General features: G+C 39.6%; 1 protein-coding gene across 1 annotated transcript in view; it reads left to right on the top strand.

Moving 5' to 3' along the window:
• The window catches only part of SWAP70 (switching B cell complex subunit SWAP70), a 52,707-nt gene that overhangs the window by 27,117 nt on the left and 12,213 nt on the right, over positions 1-13,377 (top strand). Inside the window, exons 4-7 of the mRNA XM_065403873.1 lie at positions 2,070-2,294; positions 6,733-6,879; positions 7,339-7,447; positions 8,912-9,093. Of these exons, the coding sequence (XP_065259945.1) occupies positions 2,070-2,294; positions 6,733-6,879; positions 7,339-7,447; positions 8,912-9,093 (663 nt within the window). The remainder of the gene's footprint in view (positions 1-2,069; positions 2,295-6,732; positions 6,880-7,338; positions 7,448-8,911; positions 9,094-13,377) is intronic.

Here is a 13,377-nt window from a genome sequence, read left to right as displayed (position 1 = left end):
GGTTGAGCTCAGGTTCAGTAATTAACTGCTTTGTCAGACTTGTTATATTCTGTCACAGATTTGCACGTGTTTCGTATTTATTTGCCACAGACTTGGGTGCTTGCTCACATCAAGGAGAAGCCATATTAGCCAGAGTATTAACATACATACTGTGGCTAACATCAGATGCTTGAGGCCTGCTAGTCCTTGTAGGATGAATGTATGGAAGAACACTTCCTCATCCCCCTTCTCCCAAACCTCTGATGAGAGACGGTGATGGGCCACTCAACAGCCTACCAATTCAATCCCTTATGTACACCAATCAAAAAGTGGCCCAGTACTCATGCTGAAAGGTTAGACTGGCCTGTGGTGAAGCCTCATTTGGCCCACACTGACTTTTCTGTAATCCATGGAAGAAATGACCTACTTCTTGGTTTCTCAGAAGCACTAGGGTAAGGGAGGTTGCACAGCATCAATGACATGGAGGGGGGAGATTTTCACAAGTGCTCAAATAAATGACTTTCTTTTGAGGCACTGAGGATCCTGGCACTTTTGAACATGAGATGTTCTAAGTCACTTAAGTGCTTTTTGAAAATTGTACCTAACAATTGGTCTACTTTACACAATTGTTCCAACCCTCCAGCAGGACTGTTTACCAGGGAGAGTAGGCCTAAAAAATAGCTAATCCTGCATGTACTGAAAGGGGGATCTGAAAGGTACCTTGTAAGACTCAGTCCGATGGTGTCCACCCCTAAGCCATTGTTGTACTTGTGACCATCACGTGCCCTTTCAGCGACATCAGCTCTGCACACAAAGAAATTCAGTGATTAAGAGGAACTGCTTCTAAGAGCCCTTGGTGTGAGAGAGCTGATGCAACATCTGCCGTAGGATGGAGGCCAGAGGCAGGATTCATATGCCTGCTTTTATAGTCACCGGAAAGATGGGCCAGCTATTTTAGAGGCTGATTTGCCCCTTGTCTCCATAGGAACTTCTTGTTGGGGCTGGCAGGCCATGATGTACCACTGTGGCTTTGCTCCCTTTACCCAGGTTTACTTTGGCTGTCAGGGAAATGCCTTGCTTTTTCTGGCTTCATTGCCCCAGTCAACTATGGCACATAGTGGCCTTGCCATGAAGCTGGTGGAAAAACACAGTAAACCATTGTTCCCTTTATGCCTTTCTCTACTGTCTTGGGCAAACCTGGCCTGTCTTCAGGATTAGACCAAACCATCCTTGAAGTCTAATTATATTACATCAAAGTGTTGTGTATCTTCAGACATAGGAAACTGACAATGGTGATTTTTATTGTATAGATGTGATTGTGGAAGTAGGAACTCACAAACTGGCATTGGTTAAAGATTTGTAGGGTTTTTTTATTACTGGATGGATTCAGTTTTAAATAAATCTAGTATTAAATAAGTGCAATCAGTGGTGTAAGATAGATAGCAAGATTTAAGTCTTGACTAACCTCAGTAGAAGCTATAGTTATAGTTATTGTTGTCTGACACATGATATGGAAAGTATTAGGAAAAGGAGAATTTGTTTTAGGAACGAATACTTTTTCATCCTCACTTTCATTTCTTTTATGCCCGTCCTGATATCATAATATCAGATTTGAGGGGGAGGTGTCAGGGCTCAGACATGTGACTAGCATGTGACTATTGCTAATGTCTTTACTCTTCCTGCTATATTTTATTGGTTTATTTTTATAAAATTGTAATGCTTTTGAAGCTTTCCTCTTTCTCACATTTAATTCTACATAATCTTGATGCTATTAAAGAATAACTTCCATGTGTATCATTCGTGGGCGGAAATCCCAAAACTGAGTGTCTGAAGTTAGAAGTCTAAATCCATATTTAGGCTTCTAAATATGAGTAGTCAGATTTTCTGGGGGTGATGAGCACACACAACCCTGTTGTAGCAAATAAGAACTGTGGGAGCTTGGAATCTTTGAAAATGAAGCCATTTATCTTTAGGTGCCTAAATGTGGATTTAAGAGCCTAACTTTAGGCATGCAAATTTTGGCCTAGAGCTTTTAAGCATTTGAGTAAATTCTTAAAAATGATGTAATTTTTGCTTCTATTTCTGTACAGATTGAATACTTGCTTAAAAAACTCACTGAAGCAATGGGGGCAGGCTCACATCAAGAACAGTTTGAACATAATAAGAACAGCCTCGGTGCCAATCAAGGTCTTTCTGCATGGGAATTGATTGAGCTTATTGGAAGTGGACAGTTTAGCAAAGGGATGGACCGACAGACTATATCAATGGCAGTTAATGAGGTCTTTAATGAGCTCATATTAGATGTACTGAAACAGGTAAGAATTGCATGGAATGAATGTTTGAAAATAGTAGGATGTATGAGTTATTGGATAATGAGATCGTTTGCCCATGAATTCTGCTGCCATGAATAACAGTTTCTTTAGCTGATGGCAGCGAACAAGCTCAAGGGGTCTCCTTAGCGCTCTGAGAGTTGGTTTCTGTTAAGAGTTTGTGAATGTGGTTTATTTTTAAAAGACTATATTTTGTAAAAGGGAAGCTGCGCTATGTAAAAAGATCTATTTAACCTTTCTAGTACTGCAAAGGAGATACTTGTCCTTGGTGAGTTGTACTTAGGAACTGAAGGAAAAGTGGCCCTTGTGTTTCTGACTTAAAATAGGACCTCTCTTTATACCAGTAATTCATTAGCTAATAGAATAGCTGCAAAATTTTATTTATTAATTCCTGAATTTGTGGTAAGTCTTTAATATGTTTATATATATATATATATATATATATATAATATCATATAAGTATTAATATATTAACATTTGCAGTTGATTTACAGAAAAAAGCTCTGATAGGTATATATCAGTCTAACTGTGCCCACACAAGGGCGATGCACCGATTTAACTGTATCTGTTTCTAAATTGATACAGTTAAAACAGCATAAAAATTGTGTAGAAAATGCTATTTAACTCTGCATAGCAGACTATGAAGCATTAGTGATTTACTAAGCTGAAGTCAAAGCTAAAAAGTAATGGTTTTATCTTAAAATTCATAGACTATTTCTGTCAACCTTCTGCTCGTTTGGAGTTCCCGTAGAGGGAATGATTACCATTTGGTCAGGGGACTCCTCAGTTGTTCTAGATGTTTCAGAAAGTCCCAGAATGGCTTTAAAGGACTGTATATTTTTAATAGGAAAAATAAATCCTTAAAACCCCAGTGAAGTGTTTTTATTCAGGCAAACTGCATTTACCTAGGGTTCTAATTCACACTCATATGTACTTTATGGGGATCTGTTAGTGGTCTTTGATTGTTTCTCCTTATGAAGAAAGCAAGCAAAGGCTTTTTTGGCAGCCCTTCCAAATCCATTCAGAAGAAGTTATCAGAAAATCTTGGCACAGGAAGTTCTTTCAAAATAGCCAAAGAACAATGCAAAACATCTGTTTTTGTTAACTCCTTATTGCTCGTTGGCGGGATGAACAGTTGAGGACAAAATTTAAGCCATTCTGCTAATACCATTGAACATCATAATTGGCGTCAGCTCAGTCCATCCACTTGATGTTTGAAAGGAAATGTCTTGATTTCTTTAGATGTTTCAAATGCTTTCTATGTGATGCTGTGTTGCCTCTCATAAAAGGATTGCTGCAGTGTCTTGACTCTCTTCTTTTGATGACTGTGACTTTGTTCGGGGATGTCTCCTTGCTTCTAAAAAGACTTTTTAAAAAGTTTGTTACGACCTGACCTCCTCCCCTTCTGGACAATCACCAGTCTGTTGGAAAACGGAGTTCACACTTTAATTCAGATATAACTAGTATTGATGGAATTATTTTGTGTGTGTGTGCAAATTTGACAATATTGATTTTTATTTTTAATGTTGTTGTGTGTGCAAATATTAACTTTTTATTTTTACAGTTGTGGGAAAGTAAGGGTGGGGTAGGGCTGGGGTTACGGTTGGGGCACCGAGGACAGCAGGACTGCAGGGTGCTCCAAGCAGCCCAAGAGACCTGGGTGGAAGGTGGTGGTCCTGGCCCAGTGGAGCACAGACCCCCAGCCAGGGCTGCAAGGAGGAAGACAAATCCCCAACTGAGCGGGAGGCCATCCTGCTGCTGAACATTTACTGCCCACACACTCCTGGCTGATGAGTGAGTGAGAGCCCCCAGCCATGGGGGAAGCCACCCCACTGCTGAATGGCTTGTACTTGGCAGGATGGCAACAGGACGACCAAAACAAAAACAAAAAACAAAGCACATAAGAGTTGGGGAAAATGAGATTACAGAAATTAGCAGGGAAAATGGGGGAAGCTGTAGTACCCAAAATAACTTTTTAAACTAGTTTTTTTTTTTTTTTAAATTGACTAGCCAGTAAATTCAAATGTCTGATAGAACATTCAATCATTTACATCTTTCAACATGCATTCTCTTTCCTGTGGAACATCCTTTTGACTAGCTCTAACCACACTGGATAAAACACAGTAGGTGGGTGATTCTGTTAAAATTATTGTTTAATGCAGTAGTTAATATATCTAATTATGTTTTCATCATTAGATTTCAGTGTTAACAGCTAATTGAGATGAATGGGGGCACACGACTTTGCTTGGAGCCAAATTCTCCTCCCTAGTGCAGGAGTAAAAGGGGTTAAAATGGAGGACTAATAGAAAACGGAGAGGGATGGAATTCTCCCCATAACCTGGGAAGAATGCACCATGTAGCTGTGTAACTATCTCATGGCTGCTGCTGCTGCCTCATGTTTATGGTGTTCTTGGGCAATAGGGAGCTTGAATTGGTCTTTCCCATTTGCTAACAGCAGTATTTTAAAAAAATAATGTATTTGATACCATAAGTGTACCTGGTGTGTTATTTATGCATTATTGAAGTTTAGGGGAAAGACTACACTATATTCTTCACTCACCCTATACTTGGGTACATTTGGAACTGATAAGAGAGGGAAATGATGGCCCAGAATAAGGCTTGGGTGAAAGCCAACTATGGTTAATCCTTTCTGTGTGGAGGTGAAATGTAGATGCTTAGGATCTTGGGGCCAGTCTATTGGACTCCACCACCAAAGATATGTAGCTAGAACAATTGTAGTTTTACATCTTTGACATTTTAATATTTCCTCTGTGTGAAATACAAGCTCTGTTTTGGACTGGGTACTTCTAGACCTCCTTCCCCCACAGAAAAGAAAAGGGAAGTGATTCTGATCTCATTCTGCTTCAAAGCAAAGAGAAATGTGGTATTTTTTTTATTCTATCAATTTTATTTATTTTCCACATAAACTGAACACAGTTTAAGCAAAGAACTATCTCCACATCCCCTGGCTGCTCCTCCTCCTCCTCACCAAGAGACAAAGGATATAAATACATTTCCAAAGAAAGTTAACTAGCTATCTAAAAGGGGGAAAATATGTAAGAAATTCTGACATTATATCACAAATAGTACTTGATGTTAGGTCTGCAGTAAATATAAATAATTAGGTCTAAGATCCCACTAATAGTTCCACTTCCAGTTCAGCTGAGGACAAATTGATCAGACTAGTTATTCTTGTTTTTTATGAAGTCCACCTGCTGTGTGCGGATTGTAAAAAGCGTGGATTGGAAAAGGAAGGAGGGGGAGTTTGAAATCTTTATGATGATAATTAAGGTGGGGTATTAGGGTATGTCTGTATGGCTATTAGTGTAAAGCAAACTGCTGTGCAAATCTAGCCTGCCCACTCACTGGCCATGCAGAATTGCTACCAGGTGCTAAAAGTGTCGTAATGGGCTTTGATCTATGTGGTGACACGCTACCGAAGATCAAAGCACACTATAGCACTTTTTAGTGTGTGGTAGCAACTCGCAGCCAGTTAGTGTATGGCAGGCTAGAGCAGGATAGATTTACACCCAGCTTGCTGTGAGCTGTTTGTAGAAACAAGCCCTTGGAGACGCAATGTTTTTCTTTTATTTAAAGCGGATTAAGTAAATGTAAGGAAAACTAAAATACTATGGGTGAAATCCTGGCCCCACTGAAATCAATGGGAAAACAACTATTGACTTCAGTGGGGTCAGGATTTTGCCCTATGCTCCCCAAATATAGTATACTAGTCAGAAGTATAGTTTTCATTCTGCCTTTCTCAGTCCCACTAATTGAAGTTTCTAGCACACTCTCATTGGGATCATTTCTTTAAAAAAGGCTTTGGACTCTTTTTGGGTGCAGCTAGATGAGCAAGGCAGCAGAAGGTATTTTAGGAGACAGGAAGAACCACTTCCAGGAGGTGGAAGTTTTCTTATCCCCAGGGTTACGTGTACAGTAGGGGATGGAACATCTAGCTAGAATATCTATTTAGCTCCAGGCCCTACATATACCACTGGGGTATTTTGTTGTTGACATTTCACAATGTGATTAAATTAATAAAATCTCTGTCATTACACATCATGGATGACATGTCCAGCAGAGTAGTATGGTAGCACTAATAATAATAATTAATAATAATAAAAAAGGGAGAGTGGTGGTAAAATATTGTCAAATAGAATCCAGAGAGATTGCAGTATTATTTCTGTTATTTTAAAGATGGTTTTACCATTTGCAAATCGGGGAAAAAGGAATCACAAATTACTTTCATGAACTAAGCAATAGCTGATGGAATTGCAAGTTACGAGGAACGGAAATGTGTAAGAATCAGCATTTAGGGCCTGGTCTATTCATCGGTCTTGGATCATAACCTTAGGGTACACAAGTAAAAGGCAGAGCAGTACAATCGAGGGGACGCAATTCAATGGGTCATTCCTTTTTACAGGGTTATATGTTGAAAAAAGGTCACAGAAGGAAAAATTGGACAGAACGTTGGTTTGTGCTAAAACCAAATATTATTTCATATTACGCGAGTGAAGACTTAAAAGACAAAAAAGGAGACATCATCTTGGATGAAAACTGTTTTGTAGAGGTAAAAATAAATTCAACTCTCTAAATATAGACATTTTAAAATCATCTTTTGCGGTGGACTCCCAGTGTCTATTCAGTGATGGTGGGATATTTGTTCTATTTTTTTCCTTTTTGCATCAGTGGGTCACTCTGTTGGGCTGTGTCTCTAGGTTTTATTTTCACGAAGATCATTTAATGAAACTATTGGAATTTGTACAAATAAGTTCATGAGTGGAAAGCAGTAACAGTAAAAACTTAACTGTTTTATAATGTTTCAATTTTCCGTGAACAGCAGTTTTGCATCTCTATGTAAAATGGCATTATATCCCAAACTATAAAATAGGCAAATGAAATATACTGTTGTATGTCTTCATAGCCTGTACATGTGACTGATTGGTGCATAGGTGGGATGCGATATGGTGTGCTATTCAGGTGTGGTATTTAGGTTCACTGGAAACTAATACTTTGTTTTCCATTCCAGTCCTTGCCTGACAAAGATGGAAAGAAATGCCTTTTTCTTATCAAATGCTTAGATAAAAGCTTTGAGATTAGTGCCTCTGATAAAAAGAAGAAGCAGGAGTGGATTCAAGGTAAGGTGTCTTAAATCTTAGTGATGATGTGCAAGTTAAGGTCCTGCTTTTGCAAAGCGCTTAAGCATGTGCTTAAGAACAAGATTTCCACAAGTGACTAGTGATTTTGGGGTGGTTCCCCTTCGAATTCCAAAATTGAGACATCTCAAAGGGGCCTGATTTTCAGAAAGAGCTAAGCACCAAAACACTGAAAAATGGGCCTCTTCAAGGTGTCAAATTGAGGCACCCAAAATCACTAGTCACTTTTGAAAATCTGTGCTGATGCGCTTTCATAAATTTTATCCTGTAGGAAGAGCTCATATGGAACTCTGCCTACCAGCAGTTCACTTCCAGTAACTGATTTGCTGCATGTTGTGGGATGGCTAACACACAATGAAAGATGATTTTTATTTGTTTACTTTTTGTTATTTCTTTCTGTTCACATACAAACTTGCTCTGTGATACAGCCACATTTTTTAGGAAGAAAAGAAATTGTTCAGTAGGTTTGATTTTTGTTTGTTTTTTGTTGGGGGTGGGGAAAGCTCGTTCATCTTAACATCTTAAAACTGGTTTTTACTTTTGAGATAATATTGTCTAGTGGACACAGCATAGGGCTGGAGACCAGGACCTCTTGTTCTTTAAATCTGGCTCTTCCACTGCAATGCTGTGTAGTGCAGAAAAGCCAATTAACCTCTGTACAGCACTTTGAAAACGCAAAGTGCTAAGTATTGTTATTCATACTTCCCTCCTAATTTACAGTATCTACTTAATTAGGCTGCACAAGGGGCATGTGGTTAGCAATTACACAATGCTAAAATGAGACATTTCACTCTTCTAGATAGAAAAATTATCAAGAGGAAATAAACTAGCACTTTACTGCTTTTCTTTCTGAGTGCTTCAGTCACTCTAAATATAAACGACTTTCTTGCTGAAATAATTTACCTTTCTTTTACTAGTAAGATGTGCAGCCCAGATAAAATGCTGGTCCTAGGAAATGAAATGTGAGGGTACTATTTTTGAAGTTCTATCAGCCAACATGCCCCTGAGAAACAGAGCGGTTATTATGTGGATTAGAAACACTGAGAAAATTGTCTAGGGATGTGGAGAGAAATTTGCAATTGGTTGTCATTTCCTAAGGCTTTCTCTCTTTCAATAATTTATATTCACACCATCTTAATCTTGCCAATGCACCACTAGAAATTGACGTTGGCTATGGAATAATCGGTCAGGGTATTGGAACTACTGGACATTCCTCTCTTTGGGATACAGATGATATTGCAATGTGTAGAAAGCCAGCACACTTACTTTTTTCATATTATTAGTTAACTTAATAAGAGAGAGTGGGGATGAAGAGAGACAGTTGTGTGCGATAACAGAATAGCTGTTTCTCACCCACCCAGGCTATCCAGAGAGTCTAGCATTTCTCCTAACTGAAGTTCTCTTTTATTGTTGCTTTTCCTTTCCATCACGTGGACTCCTTTACAGCCATTCAGACCACTGTAAGCCTGCTGAGGGTTGGCAGCCCTCCACCTCACAAAGAAGCGCGCCAGAAACGGAAAGAATTACGCCAGAAACTGCAAGCTGAGCAAGAGGAATTGGAGCGGCAGATGAAAGAACTCCAAATAGCCAATGAGAACAAGCAGGAGGAATTGGAGACAGTGAGAAAGGTGCGGGCAGGTTGTTTGTTTTCAAGCTTTCACATTGCACTGATCAGACCAGAATTTTGCTTAGAGAAGTCTGTTTGGTTGAGATTGAGTTTCTCGCAATATTAGTCTGTTTTACACATGCGTGTGCTTTTTGTGCAGGGTCAGGACACACTGAGTCAGGCTGAGCTATGCTTAGCGCAGGAATCCTGGGTGGGCAGAAGGGATGGGAAAAGAGGCAGGCATGCAGCTGTTCCAACCTGGAGTTACTGGCAAATGAGCTAGACCCCAGTTAAGTTAGTGCTGTCTGCAACAGCTCTCTAGAGGCCGTTCTGCTGGAGGAACGGAAAGTGCTCTGGGTGTGCCCCCTACGCCAGGGAGATAGAGAGGCATAGAGCAAGGGAAATCACCAGCTGTCCACATAGGGTAGCTTTACAGCACTTTGTGCCATGGATGCATCTCAGAGGGGCTGCACCATGGCCTGGGGATCTAGCCCCTTTAATTAATTAATTGAAGGAGCAGGCTGGCGTTTAACAGAGTTTCCATTAGGGTTTTCTTAGTTTTAATGGATTACTAAAGTTACATAGGTCACAGGGACTGAGAAAGAGGAAAAAATCCTGCCCCAGCACACTTCCAACAATATGTGTAAAGTTCAGTTTCCAGAGACACATTGAAATAGGCTGCAGAATCCTTGTGTGTGTTTGTAATCTGATGGGAGCAGTTTTGGGCAGATTCACAGCTCAGATAAAGGTATTGACCACATGTACTTTGCTCAAACGCATGTTTTCTCATAAAATTTGCATCGACTTTGCAGAGCAACAGATTCAGACCGCTCGAGTGCGAATAGTGGGAGAAAGCTTTAGAAATCAATTTATCTGAAAAGCTCTAAAGATGTTTAAAACTTGGATTAAGGAAGCTTGGCAGAAGGTTCTATGAACAGCACTGAGGAGCATTATGTATTTGCTATTAACTTGCTGATCACTGCAGATATTAGAGTTGCCTACATCTGTGTGATTGCTCCCCGGTGAGGCTTGGTGAAAGTTAAAAGATCCATTCTACCTAATTTAAGATTTATGTATCGAAAGCTCTAGCTGTTTACAAAACATTTTCTACAATGAAATTTAAATGTTCTTGGACAAAACTTACAAACCTAGTGAACTTTCCCTTAAATATCATGGGTTATTCTTGGATTTCAACCCCACCACTTACCATACCACATCTCAGCTGCTACCTAGAGTGCTTCCTGTCAGCAGCCGGCATCGCTTCCTTACATCCTGACCCCTGTGCTGTAAAATTGAGACAGCTGCCTTTTCCGTTTAAAAAAATAAAATAGGCCAGAGAAATATGTTCCCTACTTTTCTGAGGAAATGAAGGAACTTCTGTCCCAAAACTACACTGGCCATTTCAGGACTAGTGATAGGGCTACAGTCTGATTATCTCATGATTCATCAGTGCTGAAAAAGGGTCTTATACTGATAGAAAGGGGAGCTTCCCATCTTCTTAATGGGACACAGTACTTTCCTCTAGCCCTGGTCAATTCAGAGACAACAGAAGACCTTAAATTCATGATGATACCATGTACGTAAACTTCACTTTAGGTCATTTTCAGAGGTTTCAGAAACATCTTAGCCATAACCTTCTCTCCCTCTGAGAGCTGGCTTTCACAGGCAGAGATTAAAAAATAGTACCAATTAAAAAAATCAAAATATGTCTAAAGTAGTTTTCTAGAAGATGCATAGCACGTAGAGGAATGTGGGGTGTTGTAGAACAGTTGTATTGGCACTCCTTTGGGAAGACCTGGATATATCAAATGAACTCACTTGTGGATTCGCAACTCATGAGTAGTTAAGCCATTCAAAACTCTCTTGGCTCTCCATCTTCTGTTCTGTCCTTTTCTCCCTCTCTCCCGCTACATTGTTCCTCCGTTTTCCACTTCATGCTCCTATTAACTCCTCCCCTCCCCTTGCTCATACCATCTCCAACTACATATATTTATTTGTGTACTGTCAGTATGTTCCATGCCATACAACGTGTGGAAGGAGACTAGGTCCTTGACCCACTGTGGTTGCAAGCTATTAAAATGACATTCTTTAGCCAAGTAACATGAAAAGCAGAACTGGTCTGCTCGTAACCTTGTCCTAAATTTCAGTTGGTTTTGTGTTTCCAGTTAGAGAACACTTGCCTCATTGCTCATGCACCTTCATAAATAGAAAATATCTGATTTATTACCTATTCTTAAGATCTTAGAGCAAGATCAGATCTAATTATAAAGTAAACTAGAGTGACTAGACGTAGACTGCAGAGAGTCACCCAGACTTTGAATCCATTACTTGTATGCAATCTGAGGCCCTGATCCTGCAAATACATAGAGAAGTTTAACTTTAAACATGTGAGTAGTCCCATTAAGTAATGTGTTTACAGTTAAGCTTGTCTGTGTTAGTAGAATATAATTGTTGTCAATTCTTGTGACTTTATTATAAGTCTCATATTTGGAGTTTTTTAAAGTCCCAGCTCCTGGAATCATGTGAATATTTTAGAATCTCAGCTTTCATTTAAAAAGTGAATTTCCATCTCTCATGGTTGTGGAGAGAAGCCTAACAATGTGATCTGAGTGCATGTTATAGGCATAGAAACTAGAAGGCAAATGAAAAGAACCCAAATATATTACTTTTAAAATCTTGTAATTCTTGTGAGCCTGATTCTTGATTTTTGAACACATCAGTTTGGTAATACTGGGATATGGGGTATTAGTTTCCTTGCCTTGCTCTGAATCTGATAATAGAAGGTCTTGTTCTGATTTGATTCCTACCCCATAATTTTAAACATGGTAATGTGCCAAAACGCAATGCCTGCCTTAGCTCATATCTAGTACTACCTACTAATATCATTTGTGTAACTTACCAGGCAGCAAAAATCCTAGGCGTTGACTTCTGTTTGCTATAACTTGAGGAGCAGGTGCGCAAGAGGAAGAAACATGGGATTGTTCTCACAGAAGCTGTATGTTTACTGAATTGTAACAGATTTCTGTGAATCTTGCAGCAGAGATGGCAACTGGCAAGAATGTTGAGGCAAAAAGCTCCTTTCAAATAGGTCTGGATGATTCCTTAATCTTAGAGGGTGAAAAGAGAACAATTTAGGCTAAAACATGAACTCCTGCATTTCCAGTACATGAAAGTGTTGTGTATTTGGGGTAGAAGAATTAGCAGCTTTTGATCAGTTAGGAAAATACGTTTAATGGAAAAAGCTACGTAAACATTCCAGGAAACTGAATTGTGCCGGAAAGCTTGGAGCTCAGTTTGCATCAGGCTGAGAGCCAGCGTGAGTTCAGGGAGAGCTCAAGTACACTTTGGGAATGGCCTGGGCGCCAGGAAAACTTTAGAAGTATGGGTGAGTTGTTGACATTTGTCTAAAATAACATTTTCTTATGGAATTTTGAGATTCCCCTTAATCTAATTAAAGGATGAACTTTACCCCCATAGTGAGGCCAAGCACAAGGCCTAGAACCTGTTAAGTCTGTGTTTTGGGGTCATAAGTGGGACTTAAGTGATGCAGAAGGCCAGCATGTGGTCTGGGTCACATGGCATAAGTTTCACACAGAGCACCCACCATACTTTGTTTGCCTCAGTAACTTTTCTGATATCTAACACCCTTCTATAACTTCCTCAGACCTGGGTATGTATGCATATATTCTTGGACATGAGGGACAGACAGCTCAATGTAAAAGTATCTATCCTCAATCTATAGCAGCGGGAACAGGATCCGATCGTTCAAGTGACTCGGCGTGGGTGGATCTTGTCCATCTGGAGCCCCCAGATGTCTATAGGGATCCACATGGATGCAGGGCTTAGCTGATGCAGACACTTGAAAAATTATGACCTTAGACTCCAGTTTTTATCAATCTGATTTGTATTTGGCCCCTACATTCATATTGGTGCTGCTTTATTTTCATTTAGCTTAAAAAATGGGGGGAAGTGAACAGGTAAAGTGCCCTTAAATTAGCATATCGGATTTGGATGTTTTTAAGATGTTGCTCCCATTCCCCCAGAACACTTTCAAAGACACTGTCGTAAAACACCTATATTTGAGAACTAAACCGAACACCAAACTTCTCTTGTGCTATTTAATACTAAAGTTATTCTTTTCCCCCCCTTATTGCTTCAGTGCTGGTCAGCCTGATTATTTTTGTCAGTTACTTGTGTTTATTGCTGGCTTGTAAAGAAATGAAAGCTATTTAAAATGAGCAGGTGTTTAGCAAAGCAGGTGTTGGGTTAGTGAAACTGTGGGAGAGAGAGAGGAAGTAGAGTAGCA

Source organism: Emys orbicularis, chromosome 4, assembly GCF_028017835.1.
Source record: "Emys orbicularis isolate rEmyOrb1 chromosome 4, rEmyOrb1.hap1, whole genome shotgun sequence".
NCBI classification, from domain to species: domain Eukaryota; kingdom Metazoa; phylum Chordata; order Testudines; family Emydidae; genus Emys; species Emys orbicularis.
Note: the sequence above shows the minus strand (reverse complement) of the source record. Positions and strands in the feature narration are given on the sequence as shown.